At 36.3% G+C, this 15,273-nt stretch overlaps 1 protein-coding gene across 9 annotated transcripts in view; it reads right to left on the bottom strand.

Annotated features, from left to right (window-relative positions):
• The window catches only part of fhit (fragile histidine triad diadenosine triphosphatase), a 338,996-nt gene that overhangs the window by 56,756 nt on the left and 266,967 nt on the right, over window positions 1-15,273 (bottom strand). For all 9 annotated transcript variants that reach the window (XM_079857654.1, XM_079857656.1, XM_079857659.1 and 6 more), the window contains one exon: window positions 9,126-9,194. In XM_079857654.1, coding sequence (XP_079713780.1) covers window positions 9,126-9,194 — 69 coding nt within the window. The remainder of the gene's footprint in view (window positions 1-9,125; window positions 9,195-15,273) is intronic.

Genomic DNA, 15,273 nt, shown 5'->3' on the forward strand with positions numbered 1-15,273 from the left:
GTTGTCCCTTGTAGTTTTTCTTGGTTATTAGTCTCCCCAGGTGTTTCTGATTAGCCACGCCCCCTTGTTATCTTGTTTAGCTTGTTAGTCTCTGTATTTAAACCCTGTGTCTTGTTTCAGTGTTTGTGGGTTCTTGACTTTGTAATGTTGTTTGTGATGTTCCTGAATCATGTTCCCTGTTACCTAGTCTATGTCTATCTAGTTTTGAGTTTATCTAATAAAGCTGCTGCACATGGATCCTGCTTCCTCCTTTGATTCAACCCTGCATTGTTACAGTATTAGTATCAGTATATTAGATATGTGCATTTGCTATTATAGTGCTAAACTGTTTTTAACGTTAATCAAAAAACAAATGACAGAGAAAAAAATAATTCACTGCTCTTGACTGAATAACTTTTGTAACTTTAATAAGGATTGATTAATTAATAAGATACTATTTGATAAGTATATTAATTGATTAATTGATAAGTATTTTAATTAATTAATACAGAGTGAAGATATGCAGTGTTATTTTACATTTGCTTTCTTTATTAAATGTTTATACCTGAAATCTCAGTCCTACCTGAAAAACCTGAAACCAATTTCATTTGTATCTTTGTTATATTGTATTTAAATGTGATTTTGCTTGTAATTTGAATTTTGTTGTTGTTGTTGTTGTTGTTTTGTACTACCAACTGTTTACTTGTCTTAAATGTTTAAATGTATACATTTTGGTTTATGTTTTAAATGTTTCAGATTTAAATCTTCTTAAATTTTGGTGTTATTGCCATTATTATTGGCCAGTAAAAAAAAAAAAAAAAAACATATGGCAGATGCATTTTTTGAAGTTACCGGCCATTGGCAGGTGTGGCAAAAAGTTAGTTATACGTATAATAGTAGCGGTATAATAATAATAAAATTTTAGATGCAGAAAGCTGGGTTTTTTTTTTACTGTATGGATTTGTAACAGCTTTCTTTTCAGAGGCATTGCAGTGCAGACAGGATATCATGTTATGAATTTGAAAGATTAATGAATGATCAGATTAGATCTTACTTCCAAAACTGGATTACAATTTTAATATTACAAAGAACAGTATCACAAAGCACACAGTGAAATGAACATCTTTTTTAAAGGAATAGTTCAGTCAAAAATGAACATTTTGTCATCTGTTGCATGATTTTAGGGCTAAACTCTCACGGTCCTGTTTCAAATTTACAACTGTTAAAGTGCAACGCTTTTGCTTTCCTTCTCATGATTAAAAAAAAGGTCACAACACTTATTTCTGAAAATCACTGACCTTTACGGAGAGGATGGAGTTGGTGAGATTAGAAAGCACTTCATGAAACCAAGAACCTCTATAGTTGTGTTTCTGTTTTTTTTTTTCCTCCACGAGCATGGTGGCATCTTTCAACACACCATTTAGCAAATGGCCATTTAATACATTAGGGATGAGAAATGAGAGACAGCAAACAAATAAAGTCCTGGTTCTTGGAATCCATCCAGCGCCAAAGAAAACTTCCCATTTAAAGCTTCTGCTGCGATGACAGGTTTTGGTCAAACTCGAATCTTGAATTATTAAAGGATTTGTTTACCCCAAAATGAAAATTCTGTCATTATTTACACTGCGGAACTTAACAGAAAGAAGAACTGCATTGTTCGCTCTTTCACATGCAACTGCTTTTAAGTTTCAAAGAGGACTTGTATCATAACCCATATTACCAAAATTTGAGTCGTGATATCCACAGACACACAGTGATGCCTCATTCAAGAAGTCAAATTCAGTTGGACTGGCTCAATGGAATGGAAAGAGTACCAACTTAGATATTAAGGGCCAGATTTACTAACAGCTTGCGCCAGCGCAAACCCTCTTTTTCATTTGCGGCTGACCTCACTGCAAATGCATTTGTAGTTGTTTCTCTTTCAGACGCAAAATTTATGGGAGGAGAGTATTTAAATGAATCATGCAAGGTGATTTACTATGGTTTGCGCTAGTCAATTTAATAGTATTTGTGCCATTATTTAATGGCGAAATCTCAAACCAGACACTAATTTGCGCTGCTCTTGGTAGATTGCGTTGGTCATTATGTAAATGATCCGGCTGCGTGCACGTCGTCAGTAGATCAAGCGCAGAACTTTACACTCCCATCTGCGCCATTTTGTAATTCCGCTCTCACGCTAATTTGCCTTGTTTAGTAAATCTGGCCCTAAATTGTTTCTCACACATGTAGAGATAGAAGACTTTGAATATAGAGCATGAGTCACACTTACTTTTATGAAAGTTTAATGGTGTTTTGTGTCTTTTTGGAAATTTGAAAGCTTCAGTCCTCATTCATCGTAACTGCATGAAAAAGAGCAATCAGCACAACTCTTCAGAATTTCAAAGAAAGAAATCCATACAGGTTTGGAACAATTTGAGTGAGAGCAAATATTGAGAGAACTTTTAGTTTGGGGTAAATAAAGGAGAATAAACTACCTTCTACCACCATTCGACTGACTGACAAGAAAATTAAAAAAGAAAAATATAAAGGCGACGATAAAGAAATTAAAGCGAGAAAGGGAAGAATAGAAGGGAAGAAAAATCGCCACAACACAAGTATGATAAGCAGCGATAGTCTTTTCTTTGGCAAGGCGACACTGCAAAGGGAAGTGGAAATGCCATCAGGTACATCAGACAGAGCAGGAGCACAAAAGCTGTGCTGAAGACTGAATCTTTCACACAGGAGCTGTCAGGCTCTTTATGACCACGCTGCGGGAGTCTACTGTAGCATGTCACATTGTCTCAATAAAGTGACAAATAAAAGCCCACGCTGGAGTCCCATTGTTAACCGTGCTGGATAAACACCCTAACTGTGATGCCTGGAGTTCTGGGCCCTGTGCTTTGGATGAGGCCTGTTCAGAATTGAAGGAGAGGGAAGATAAAAGGACTTAAAAGATAAAAGGGCTGAACTAAAATCTTCATCAACTGGCACTTGTATAGTTTCTTCAAAGTATGGATGTTAAAGTGTGCAATTTCTACTGAATTGCAAAAATAATTGCTCTTTTCGTGAATATCTCCATGTCTTCCAATGGTTGGATAAACATATAGTCCTGTGCAGTCCGGACTGGATTTTTTTCCACAGAATATTAGCACGAAGTGTATTTCTATTGAGTTGTTCTTGTAGTCTAAAACAACTTTAGTCTGATTCACAAACGAATGATTCCAAATCATTTCTTATTAGTGAATAAAACGATGTTCCTCCACTTTTCCACCAAGGACATGCTGTATCTGGGGGGACACATGGTTACACACATGGATCAGCTGTCCTTTTGTCTCCCTGTAGCACTGTTTAACAGGGCATCTTACATTACGTACATTGCAGTTTATTGCTCTGTCCACATATCAGCAACAGTTCAAGTCAGGCAGGGAGTTTCTAGTATTGCATTAGAATTGCATCTTTCTCAAGGGCATTTAATCATTTTTGACTTTCAGTTTGAGTTAAATCTCTTTCTTGGCCATTTTTACCTGTAAGAAAATTCCTTAATAATTATGCACATCTGAATATGAGGCATTATTCACTTCCAGCCTTCGTTTACAATTATATATCACTTGATTAAATGATTACATAAAAAACAAACAAAACAAAAAGTAGTTATGAAGATTTATGGTTTGGAATTGGTAAAATGTGCTTGAAAAAGAAATATGATCAGAGAATCGACTTGCATAGTAATTATGCACTCACCTACCTCCAAAGCTACAGTACTGTGTAAAGTTTAAGGCACATGTATTAAAATGCTGTAAAGTGAGGATGCTTTTAAAAATAATGTCATAAATAGATTTTAATTGTCAATTAACTTCTATTAACTAAATCAAATCAATATTTGATGTGACCACCCTTTTAGCTTTTGTCCAGGCACACTTGCACATATTTGTTCAGCTTTGCAGTAAGGTTTCTTCAAGTTTCTGCAAAAATGTTGCCACAGGTATGTTTTTCCAATGAGCCTGTGTTGCCAATATGGTTAGTGGCACTATGGCTAGTTTGATTTCGGTAACATTCTGTTGACTATAAGTAACTTTGCTACATTAGAGTGTTAGTAGACTGTCTGCTTAATATCTGCTAACTCTTTATTGTGATGCTCCTCCTAAGTATCTTTGCAACTACATGTCAACTTATTCTAACCCTAACCCTGTGAGTCTACTACAATCTACTAATGCTCTAATGAGAGTTAGTAGACATGTAACGTTGCTTATAGTCAACAGAATGTGTTAAAGGGACTATAAAATAAAGTGAAACCCTGATTTCTTATGCAGACACGTTAACCTAAAGCGACTGCAAGACAAGCTATTCATTTTTAAGAGATCATTACATACAGCAGTATGAGCCATTATGAGGATTAATGCTCTTTATATTTATGCAGAAGCTGTTGCCATTTGTGGACAAAATTTAGTCATGTTGGTCCTACTTTGTTGTCTACTATATGATTAATATGTATAGTAGCAAACTCTGTTTACAGTGAAGGAACACTGATGCCCTAAATAAACAAATGTTCAATTGGGGTAAATCCCATTTGCGGATATGAGGGTTTTGTGTTTTCCTGTTCAGTTTGTTTCATTTAATTTGTACTATTTTGATTGTTTTCTCAATACATATTATGGAAAAGCAGTCTCACAAATTCTGTGTGAGATTGTCTATAAATCTACTAAACTCTTTTCTTTACTACAGCTGTAATATTTTGTTAAAACGTTACAATAAACCTCCCATTTGTTTTTGTATGCTGGATAATGTATGACTTTATATTCTACATGGTAATAAAAGTAAGCTAAAAGCAGTTTAGCAGAAAATGTATCATATTTAGTCATGTTAACTAAATTTACTACTTTTTTCAGCATATTGGTTGAAAATAGCATTATATCTACATCACATCTTTTTTCTTCTTCACTTTTTTATATATTGCATTATTTAGTCCATATTTACTTTTTATCAATGCACATCCTTATAAAAAAAGGGGGGGGAAAAGTCATGTGCCCTCATAATCTTTAGTAACTAATAGCAAACCACAACCATCCAACTATCCAATTAATTCCCAATGGAATTGGGAAAATCAAGTCCTGGCCTATATTTGATCTTGTTTGAGAAGCTGTTTCATACTGTGGCCGAGAGAGCTCAACTGAAGAAAACACATGCAAATAGAAGAACACCCACAAATTAAGAAAACATCTTCATCAGTTTCACAACACATGTGTGGTCCAAATACTCACAACACAACCAAATACAGATACGCGCTGCAAATGGCAAAGACCACAACGGAAATGTTGCCAGGGGACCCCAATAAGTAGTTGAAGTGGGACTTTGGAGTGAGCAGGGCACTTGTGTGCCATTATGTAGCCGTATGGAACACACTTGATGAAGGGAGCAACGAAAGACAATGTAATTTCCTTGTTATTTTCACCTGGGATGTTTCCATGACAACGCAGCACGGTGTCCATCAGCTGAATAGCTGTTCTTATGACAGAAATATCTTATTAATGCTGTTAACATAACGGTTGCATATATATATATATCTTTTTTTTTTTTTTGAAAAAAACTTTTAAAATATGCGTTATACACTCACCGAAAGGATTATAGGAACACCGGTTCAATTTCTCATTAATGCAATTATCTAATCAACCAATCACATGGCAGTTGCTTCAATGCATTTAGGGGTGTGGTCCTGGTCAAGACAATCTCCTGAACTCCAAACTGAATGTCAGAATGGGAAAGAAAGGTGATTTAAGCAATTTTGAGCGTGGCATGGTTGTTGGTGCCAGACGGGCTGGTCTGAGTATTTCACAATCTGCTCAGTTACTGGGATTTTCAAGCACAACCATTTCTAGGGTTTACAAAGAATGGTGTGAAAAGGGAAAAACATCCAGTATGCGGCAGTCCTGTGGGCGAAAATGCCTTGTTGATGCTAGAGGTCAGAGGAGAATGGGCCGACTGATTCAAGCTGATAGAAGAGCAACTTTGACTCAAATAACCACTCGTTACAACCGCGGTATGCAGCAAAGCATTTGTGAAGCCACAACACGCACAACCTTGAGGCGGATGGGCTACAACAGCAGAAGACCCCACCGGGTACCACTCATCTCCACTACAAATAGGAAAAAGAGGCTACAATTTGCACGAGCTCACCAAAATTGGACAATTGAAGACTGGAAAAATGTTGCCTGGTCTGATGAGTCTCGATTTCTGTTGAGACATTCAGATGGTAGAGTCAGAATTTGGCGTAAACAGAATGAGAACATGGATCCATCATGCTTTGTTACCACTGTGCAGGCTGGTGGTGGTGGTGTAATGGTGTGGGGGATGTTTTCTTGGCACACTTTAGGCCCCTTAGTGCCAATTGGGCATCGTTTAAATGCCACGGCCTACCTGAGCATTGTTTCTGACCATGTCCATCCCTTTATGACCACCATGTACCCATCCTCTGATGGCTACTTCCAGCAGGATAATGCACCATGTCACAAAGCTCGAATCATTTCAAATTGGTTTCTTGAACATGACAATGAGTTCACTGTACTAAAATGGCCCCCACAGTCACCAGATCTCAACCCAATAGAGCATCTTTGGGATGTGGTGGTACGGGAGCTTCGTGCCCTGGATGTGCATCCCACAAATCTCCATCAACTGCAAGATGCTATCCTATCAATATGGGCCAACATTTGTAAAGAATGCTTTCAGCACCTTGTTGAATCAAAGCCACGTAGAATTAAGGCAGTTCTGAAGGTGAAAGGGGGTCAAACACAGTATTAGTATGGTGTTCCTAATAATCCTTTAGGTGAGTGTATATCTGTGTGTGAGTGTCTCAACTTTAAAACTTTGGACCCTGCATTATCTAACATTTTTTATGAGACTTTTCTTTATGAAAATTTAAACATAACATGACAAAATTTGTACAATGTAACTGATGTAGCCTATAGATTAATATCTTTCCCTCATGTTCTTTTTCTCTATCTAATTCATTAATTAATTACTATTAGCATAAAAATAATGAAAGCTGCAAAAAATCCCTCTTATATGAAATGTCCAGATGTTTTAGCCTACTGTTTATTTTCTTTTTTGTAATTCCCATTATTATCAATACTCTAATTAACAATTTTCTTCATTTCAGTAAAATAAAATAAAAAATAATGTTTGTGTGTCTCTGTGTCTCTGTCTCTCTCTCTCTGTGTGTGTGTGTGTGTGTGTGTGTGTGTGTTTAAATTTAAATCAGCAGGACATAAAAGCTGTGCACCTAAATCAACATTACCATGATAGCACAATTACTTTACAATGTATACATATCGTTGTTGTTGTTGTTGTTGTTGTTTAAAACAATGTCACAATGCAAAAAAAAATTTTTTTTAAAAAATAATAAAAAAGTGTCTGGGAGCAAAAAATACTGTCTTCATTCTTTTGATTTTGTCGTGAGATCTGATTCTGACCAGGGCATGTTCTTGACTGGATTCCTCCATAAATGGCCAGAGAAAGTGTCATGCTCTAGATGATTAGCTCGTGTATTTACTTTTTTCACACACCAGTGCAAAATAGGATTTCCACAAAAAACCTTTGGCTTGATATGTGACACTACTCCCACTCTCCTGCCAGGTACAATTACTACAGCATAAAGCACATGGCAAGTACCTGCTTGAAAAACATTTCTTCAGTAATCTTCAGTAGCAGTGGGACGCTAAAGCCCTGTCGCCTCTTAAATTGGCTTTATGAGAGAGTAAATGCGCCTAGTTTAACTTATAAAACATTTAACAGCATAAGGTAAGGGGGGACAGCCCTCAGTCATTATTTATAGGAAGACAAAAACAGCTCTCTCATTTGCCGTGCAGGACACCGAAAATATAAACAGCAAAACTCTACAATAACCCTCATGACCACATGCAAATTAAAAACAAGCTAATTTATCATGCACCGGTCGACCACTGTTGATGAGGCCCTTCATTTCTCTCCAAGTGCTTTTGGGAATTAAAAAAAAACAAGGCTTATAGATAGGTTGAGTGGAATATTCATATGAACCTGCTGATATTCAGGCTAGCATTAGTAAGAACATACTTCAACAGTCAGAAGGATTACAATTGATTGCATTCTATAAATGACTGTACACTATTTTTAAAAATACAGATAGATATTTATATAGCCTAATTTAAGTCACACTATTCTCATCATGAATTATGCACATATGTACAATTTCAAATAACACTAGTACAAAAATTGTTTTCCAGAGTATAAAGGATTTGTTAATCCTGGATGGATGGATGGATGGATGGATGGATGGATGGATGGCTTCATTATATGGTTGATATAATGAAATGGGTCCAATGTTCTTTTGGACTTTATTAGGTGTTTCTATTCAACTATTTGTATGCGAATTTTTTTGATGTTGCTTAAAAAAATGATGGATGGAAAGGCCAAGATGTGCATAGTTAAAAAAAAAAAAAAAAATGCTATCCGATAACAAGACTTGCACAAACTATGATGGAAACGTATTTACCGAATAAATCCCTCACAGTGTGCAACAAAAAACTCATGTGACTTTGCCCTAACAGAGATTGTGATAGGATATCTGGACTTTTGAAATGCACAGCATCTCAAATGTTGACTTGGTCATTCTGAAATGCCTGAGCCAAAGTGTGTAATCAAAATGACGTGGTATTATTTCCTCCCAATACTGTCTCACACGATTCTGTTCCCAAACACCAGCCATCAGACACTTATGATGTAGGAAAAAGAAGCACAGTGGCTTCCCCGATTGCAGTTTCCCAGAAAGTGACGATTTTGCTCTCTTTGTTCATGGCGATTGAAACTGCGCTTCATTCACAAATGTTTTATGCAATATTCCACGTTTGCACCTAAGTCAAATTCACAACTTTGGATGGAAACCTACTGACTTTCATTGCTAAAAATGTGAAATATTCATCAAAATACCTTACTTTGTGTTAAAAGAAAGAAAGAAATGCATACAGGTTTGGAATTACATCATTTTCATTTTGTGGTGAGCTATCTCTTCAAGAACTTAAGAACTAAATTAGATATACATTTTACTTGCATGAAGACAGTACGAAGTTCCATGTACTGACAGAATTTATGTGACAATATGTAATACATGAACTGGAACATGTAAGACAGTTAAACCTCACCTCATCATAGATGCTGTCATTCTTCTCGAAGTCTCCAGCCTTCCTCGGAAGCACGTGGACATGGACATGCTGTAATTACAAGACGAAACGAGTGGTGGTTAATCGAAAAACTCGTTCGTTCAGCAAAGCTGAGGTCACTGTCAGAGAAAGTAAGGACAGGTACACTCAACCACCCTCCATATCACTTCCTTCATTACAACACAGTCTTCTGGCAGCTTTTCACTGTTAACTTCTCTTAAATCATGCAAGAGTTACTGTAAATTCCACCAAGCGTGCATCCGTAAACCTCTAAGACTACTTCTTTTAGGATTTTAAAACTTAAATTGACTTTGTCAGATGTCCTCAGTGAATTCCCTTCTGCAATATGCTGTCACAAACTTGGCCATCTGCACAGTTAGTTTGCAGAATTGTGCTTTCCTTGGGTGCACATTAGCAACGTAATTTGAGTCCCAGTAGAACACGCTCTGTTTTAATGAACAAAGCATTAGCTATTTGGTATAAAGTGCCAACCCAACATATTTGCAGTCTTTTCAATCCCATATTGTTTTTGCACATTAGCATTTTGGTTTGGAGGGCTAGGTGCATTATCTAGGGCAATGAAATGACACATTTTTTATTTTATTTTTATTATTATTTATTTATTTAGCAAAGACAACATTTAGTATGACCAACAAAGTCAAGTCATTATATCATAGAAAGTATCATATATCATAATTACATTATAGAAAGGAAAGGACCCCTGCAGATCTTGTATGGCAAGGTCAACGAGTCTATTAACTAATGTTTTGATCATCATTCTGAAATTGATCAGGATTTAGTCTTTGACAAAAATGCAATTTTCTCAGCTTTTTGTGCAAAATGTTGCCTTTTTTATGAAGCGGGTCGGTTCTTTCTTTTGATATATTGCATGTTCAGATATTCATACACCCAAATATTATATATATATTACATTGTATATTATATTATATTATTAAATATAAAAAATGCTGACGAGGAAAGGGATAAATTATCAGATAAGCTTAGTTAAGGATTTGGTGAAACTCTCCAAAAATGTGATATTAATGAAGATGTGTTTACTCGTGTATTGTAGATGTAAGAAAAAATATATATATTTGAGTTAAACCACTTGTTCATTAGAAGAATGTGTCCCTACCTACTGTATACTTTTGCAAATAATTGAATAATACAGATTTTTGCGTGTGGTTCCTTGAAAAATACTATGTTCTGACCTCTTTCACTTTCACCCTAGTGAATAATATGGATATAAATTATCCATATGTTTGACCTGTTTTTTAAACGTTACATTTGATGAGCAAAAATGGAGCAGTTCAAGTTTCTTTGGAATTTCTAGTTGAAAGTTTAACAAAAGGTGGGGAAAAAAGAGATACAAAAAGAGATGTAAAACTGTCACTGTTGTTTGAAATTCTCTGTAAAAGATATTTAAATGTATATATATATATATATATAAAAAATCAAAGTCACACATCAAGACAGTAAAATGGAGGCCTGTCATCACCATCCTCCCCCAGTAGTTTTGTAATGTGTGATCATTCGCTATTAATGTATCAGAGCTTTCTGCATGAAGACAAGCGACATGACAGTATAATGTGGACAGCATACATAAAAACCTGGAAAAGTAAAAGAGCAGGTACAGAGGCGATGAGGTACAGATGTGATTGGTGTCTCCTTGAAATAAGTCATGTGAAGTTTAAAACGAACATGATTTTACGACAAAGCCTGGTCTGATTGTTTTATCGTATCAGCAAGAACCTATAGCCTACTTAGCCTGACATAAATCAAAACCAAAATAAACAATATTATCATCTGCCGTCCAAACCGTCAACTTTTTAGAGCTTTTCACACCGTGCTGAACTCTACCAGGGTGTAATAACCTAATTACAGTGCTTTTTAATTCATTTTTCATTAGTCTGTTGTGATAAACAGCTCAGGCTTGGCGAATAAGTATTTATAAATGTTACAAACAAGATAACATGTTTGGAGGCATCTGCTTTGTTGCAATGCATTTTCTATTTAATGAGTGCATTTGCATAATGTCTGCATTATTAAACTCATCTACCTTGAGGAAAGTATGGAGAAACACAGCGCGCACACACAAAGCCATTTCATCAAGAAGACTTTATAGAGGCCGCTTAGCATGGAGAAGGAAAGCTCAGTAGACCAGAGCGAGTGGCAAAGGCCGCCAGCTGAATAGTGCAGAAAATTGGAAGGATAAAATGGGTGATTTTAAGAGCAACGTGACAATGTGCAGAGAAATACGGACGGGAGTTTGGGGTCAGAGTCTGACATTCATTGTTACTCAATACATGATAAAGAATGTGGATTACCTTGAACATGATTTTTTTAGACTAGTTATATCAAGTGTTTAAGCATTCAAATAAAAGACATATTAAAGGACAACAATTTAAAATCTGTCATCATTTACTTAAAAACTTGGTTTTGGAATGATGTGTTTGAGTAAACAAAATGCCCTTTAAATGCAGCAGGACTGTAAATTCCATAAAATTCTATATTATAAAATGCATAGTTTCAGATGCTGATTGGTCAATATAGCAATCCAGCTGTGCTAAAATACATAATATAGTAACAGCTAACTTCTAGCTAATGTGTATATCCCTCCACAGCACTCACGGAGAACACATTCTGTTTTTGTTTTCTGTACGTGCCAATATATAGCCTACTGTGAAAATGGCTAACAACACACTTTAGCAGTTTGTGTTCACAACAGCACAGTCTCAAATTGCATTGCTTCTGCATGGCTGAGAAATAAAAACATTCTTCATTCATAAGAAGTCCAGGGTAAAATTATTATGATGGTTGAAAGCTGAGCAAATAAACTCAAACTGGTTCTAAAACATATATTTTTAATCATCAGGTTTTTCACACTGTAGTATCAGTTTCTGAAGTGTTTATCATCTCACAACTTTTCAAACAACCTTATATGCTTAGAATACCTTTCTTCAAACTTGATTTCCACAATGAGAGAGAAAGCAAATATCTAAAGCTGCATCCACTGCAGTAAAAGGTTTGTAAAGTGCCTGCTCTTCTAATTAAAACAGATGTCTTTTAATTAGCTTTTGACGATGAACAAATGTGCAAAATGGCCGCACTGCTATTTATATTGTTTAGGTTAAATTCAGTCAGACATGTAGACAAATGCATTTTGTCACCAACAGCTGGCCTCCAATTAAGACATAGGGGGTCAAAAGCAATGGAGGCTCACAGCCCAAACTACCTATTAGAGGAACAGACATCTTTCCCTGAGTCATCCACTGGCATTACATTGGCTCAAAACTTAGAATGCCTTGCTGGAAAGGATTTGTATTTATTTATTTACTTCTGACACAAATATCACCTCAAAATGATAGGTCCTGAAAATTGTGATGCATTCTAATATATCTCATTTTTGGCCGAAATGTAAGGCAATCTCAAAAAAAGCATTGCAAAGAGCTCAGTCCAAAAAATAAAGGAGTGAGTGAGTGAGTGAGTGAGTGAGTGAGTGAGTGAGTGAGTGAGTGAGTGAGTGGGTGGGTGAGTGGGTGGGTGAGTGGGTGAGTGAGTGGGTGGGTGGGTGAGTGGGTGGGTGAGTGAGTGGGTGGATGAGTGAGTGGGTGGGTGAGTGAGTGGGTGGGTGGGTGAGTGAGTTGAGTGAGTGAGTGCATATACTTGCTTTATATACAGTACTGTGAGTGAGTGAGTGCATATACTTGCTTTATATACAGTACTGTGCAAAAGTCTTAGGCATGTTAATATCCCCACCCCAAAAATGTCCCCAAAAATGGTTTTAAGTCAGTTATTTCTATCTTTTGCTGTAGTGTGTCAGTAGGAACTATCAGTTTACATTTCCAAACATTATTTTTGCCATTAATTGTAATAATCCAGCGAGATTTGTGTATGCACAAGGAATCTGAAAACAGCCGGTATGATCTGATCTGATGAATATTTGGTGTAACAACCCTTTGCGTTTAAAACAGCTTTTGTCGAGGTACACTTGCGCATAGTTTTTCAGGTAGCTTTGCAGGAAGGTTTCTTCAAGCATCTCGGAGACGTTCCCGCAGTTCTTCTGGATTTAGTCTGTCTCAGTTTTTTCTGTTTCTTCATGTAATCACAGACGGACTCGATGATGGTGAGATCAGATCATACCGGCTGTTGTCAGACTCCTTGTGCATACACAAATCTCACTGGATTATTACAATTAATGGCAAAAAGAATGTTTGGAAATGTAAACTGATAGTTCCTACTGACACACTACAGCGAAAGATATGAATAACTGACTTAAAACCATTTTTGGGGACATTTTTGGGGTGGGGATATTAACATGCCTAAGACTTTTGCACAGTACTGTACTTTCACCAACGTATTTGATTGAAAATACAGTACAAAATATTGTGTAATATTGTGAAATATTATTACAATTTATAATAACTGTTTTCTATCTCCATATTAAAATGTAATGTATTCCTGTCATTGCAAAGCTGATTTTTCAGCAGCCAATACTTCAGTCTTTATTCTAATATGCTGACTTTGTGCTCAAGAAACATTTCTCATAATTATCAATGTTGAAAACAGCTTTCATGATTAATACTTTTGTGGAAACGTTTGGTAATACTTTGATGGTCCCCTATAGTCATTCTGTGCACTATAAGTAACGTTGCAGCTGCATGCCAACTAACTCACAGAGCATTAGTTGAGTACAAGTGGTAGGGTTAGGGTTAGTAGAATAAGATGTTAGGGTTAGTAGAATAAGCTGACATGAACTTGCCTAGTTAATCTGATCAATAAAAATATATATTTTATTGATCCAAGTTGTTTAAACTCACAGACAGTGTGAATGCAAAGAGCAACCTAAGAGCAGCCAACATTCTGTTCTTACAAGAGTTTTTTTTTTTTTTTTTTTTTTTTTTCATGCTGGCCAGCGCACAGTATGTCTCAGAAACCATTTGCTAAAAGGTCTGCATTTGGTAAGGCTGTAGGAGAGTGGCTATTTGATCGTGTAAATTCAATAACAACAAGACCTTTGGTTAGGTGAGTGTTCACCACTGAGCCACAATCATACAGTGGGATACATTTTGTGGACATGTTTTCTCATGGATGGAGAACAACAAGATAATGATGATAACAGAAACACAACGTGTATCATCTCTCAGCACATAACCAGCACGGTTGGTCAAAAATAGTCTCGGAACTGTCTGTTTGTCTGGAACATCATAATGGACCTATACTAAGAGAAGAGCAAATAAAGCTTCTAAACCTGAAACCCTCAGAGCATGGACGTCCTCACTTATAAATGATGATTGAACAAGTTCTAAATCCATCACAAATGGCAAGCCGCTGTTCAGAAGAGTCCAAACACAACTCAGTTATGCTGGTAATGATGAATATGCTCAGGAGTTTTTAACTCCGAACCATCACGCAGTGCAGGCGAGATAAATAACCATCCAAAGCAAGACAAATGACTGAATTCCTAAGTCACTCCCCAGTTTTCTGCTAGATGGAGTATACGGAAACCCAATTTCACCATATGAATACTTAGATCTGTCTTCTGTCTTCATATAGCTCCAGGCAGAGAGGTTAGTAAAATGTATTCTTTTCTATAGAGTGCTGCTCCTTTATTCAATCATAGATCTATTTTTTTTTTGTCCTCCTTGTACTCCCGGCACCGAGCACCTGATTGCAATAACGTGAGTGATAAATGGACCCAATGCTTTAGCATAGCAGATGTGCTATATGCAAGCGATAATCTGTATTCATAAAAGAACTAGGCAGGGTTCTAATTTAGAGTAACTCCATGTTTGAAATTAGTTTATAAATCATGGAAAGCGCACTAGTCGGTTTTAGAACACTGAAAACATTTTTGCCATACTGTGGGTTTCTGTCCCTTTTGTGCGACCACAGATATACAGTGTGCATTTGATAAGAACTGACTTTAGCAGCGTCCGAAATTACTTCCTACTACCAATATAGTCTGTTATATAGGGTGTCTATCTAACAATTTTATTCACTATAGCCTCTAGTTCACTGTTTTATACCCATAATGCATGATGATTTATAGTGAATAACTGTTGTACAACTTACTGAACACTATATTGCCCATAATCCAATCCAAAAAAATAAAATAAAAAAATAAAAT

The sequence above is a fragment of the Squalius cephalus genome (genome assembly GCF_949319135.1).
Source record: "Squalius cephalus genome assembly, chromosome: 22".
Classification (NCBI taxonomy): Eukaryota; Metazoa; Chordata; class Actinopteri; order Cypriniformes; family Leuciscidae; genus Squalius; species Squalius cephalus.